This window comes from Pundamilia nyererei, unplaced genomic scaffold (assembly GCF_000239375.1).
Source record: "Pundamilia nyererei isolate P.nyererei 1_Seehausen unplaced genomic scaffold, PunNye1.0 scaffold00197, whole genome shotgun sequence".
In the NCBI taxonomy this organism is placed as follows: domain Eukaryota; kingdom Metazoa; phylum Chordata; class Actinopteri; order Cichliformes; family Cichlidae; genus Pundamilia; species Pundamilia nyererei.
In genome coordinates, this window is record NW_005187598.1 from 331,961 (window position 1) to 333,209 (window position 1,249).

The following is a 1,249-nucleotide window of genomic DNA, read 5'->3' on the forward strand; positions in this document are numbered from 1 at the left end:
TTCTATTCTATTCTGTTCTATTCTATTCTATTCTGTTCTGTTCTATTCTATTCTGTTCTATTCTATTCTATTCTATTCTATTATATTCTGTCCTGTTCTGTTCTACACTTTTACAGCATCTTGTGTAGTTCTAGAAAGACTGAGTGTCATCTTATCTTGTTTGAGTTGTCACAGTCCTACAGATTCAAGGACCTGGCCTTGAAGTTGCTGCATAAAAGCAGCGCTCCGCAGTGGTTGGGAAACATTGAACAGATATTTCCTGGGATGTTTCAGCTCTGTTGAACCAAGCGCCTCTGTCACTGATATGGCTTGGTTTTGGTATCTGTGTGTGTTCATGTTGGTGGGCCTCACTTTGTTAGCACTGCAGTTCAAGTTCAGGATGTCTGCACACGGTTCTAGGGAGCCGCCACACCTCCCTGCACTACCACTGATTGGCAGCCTGCTGAGCCTGCAGAGTGAATTACAACCGCATGTTCTTTTCAAAGAACTGCAGGTAAAATACGGACAAACATACTCGCTGATGATGGGCTCCCACAGTGTGATTGTCGTCAACCATCATGTGCACGCCAAAGAAGTCTTGCTCAAGAAGAGAAAGACGTTTGCAGGAAGACCTAGAACTGTGGGTATAACTCTCTCCTAAATGTCCTGTTCTGTTTGGTTGTTTTTTGGATTGGTTTCCATTCATGTCGTGTTTGTGATGAAGGTAACTACAGATATTCTGACTAAAGATGGGAAGGACATTGCATTTGGAGACTACAGTGCTACGTGGAAGTTCCACAGGAAGATAGTCCACGCAGCCCTGTGCATGTTTGGAGAAGGCTCTGCCTCTATTGAGAAGACCAGTGAGTACAGTTCACTCCTCTAGTTTGATACCACTCTCTCATGTGAGACTGCGTATGGCAGGCAGGTCAGCAGCAATAAATCACAACAGGCAGACGCACTCATTTAAACGAACACACTCGAGGACTTTTTTACTCTTCAAAGCATTTAAGCATAAATTTAGGTTAAAGAGAAATATCTAATGCAATGATCAGTCAGCAGGTGGAAAGGACCTGTTTTTACAAAGTGATTGGTCGTTCTACTCTCATTCTACTCTCATTCTACTCTCATTCTACTCTCATTCTACTCTAGTACAGTGAAAATAATAAAGAGAAACAATAACGTTTATTTATATAGAGCTCACAACAAACGTTTGGCAACAGTAGGAAACTGTGTGTGTGTGTGTGTGTGTGTGTGTGTGTGTGTGTGT

The 1,249-nt window shown here is 42.3% G+C and overlaps 1 protein-coding gene across 1 annotated transcript in view; it reads left to right on the plus strand.

Moving 5' to 3' along the window:
• Positions 1–226: 226 nt before the first annotated feature.
• Positions 227–1,249, plus strand: part of cyp17a1 (cytochrome P450, family 17, subfamily A, polypeptide 1) — a 5,988-nt gene continuing 4,965 nt past the window's right edge. The window contains exons 1-2 of the mRNA XM_005747419.1: positions 227–619; positions 704–842. Of these exons, the coding sequence (XP_005747476.1) occupies positions 305–619; positions 704–842 (454 nt within the window). The 5' untranslated portion in view covers positions 227–304. The remainder of the gene's footprint in view (positions 620–703; positions 843–1,249) is intronic.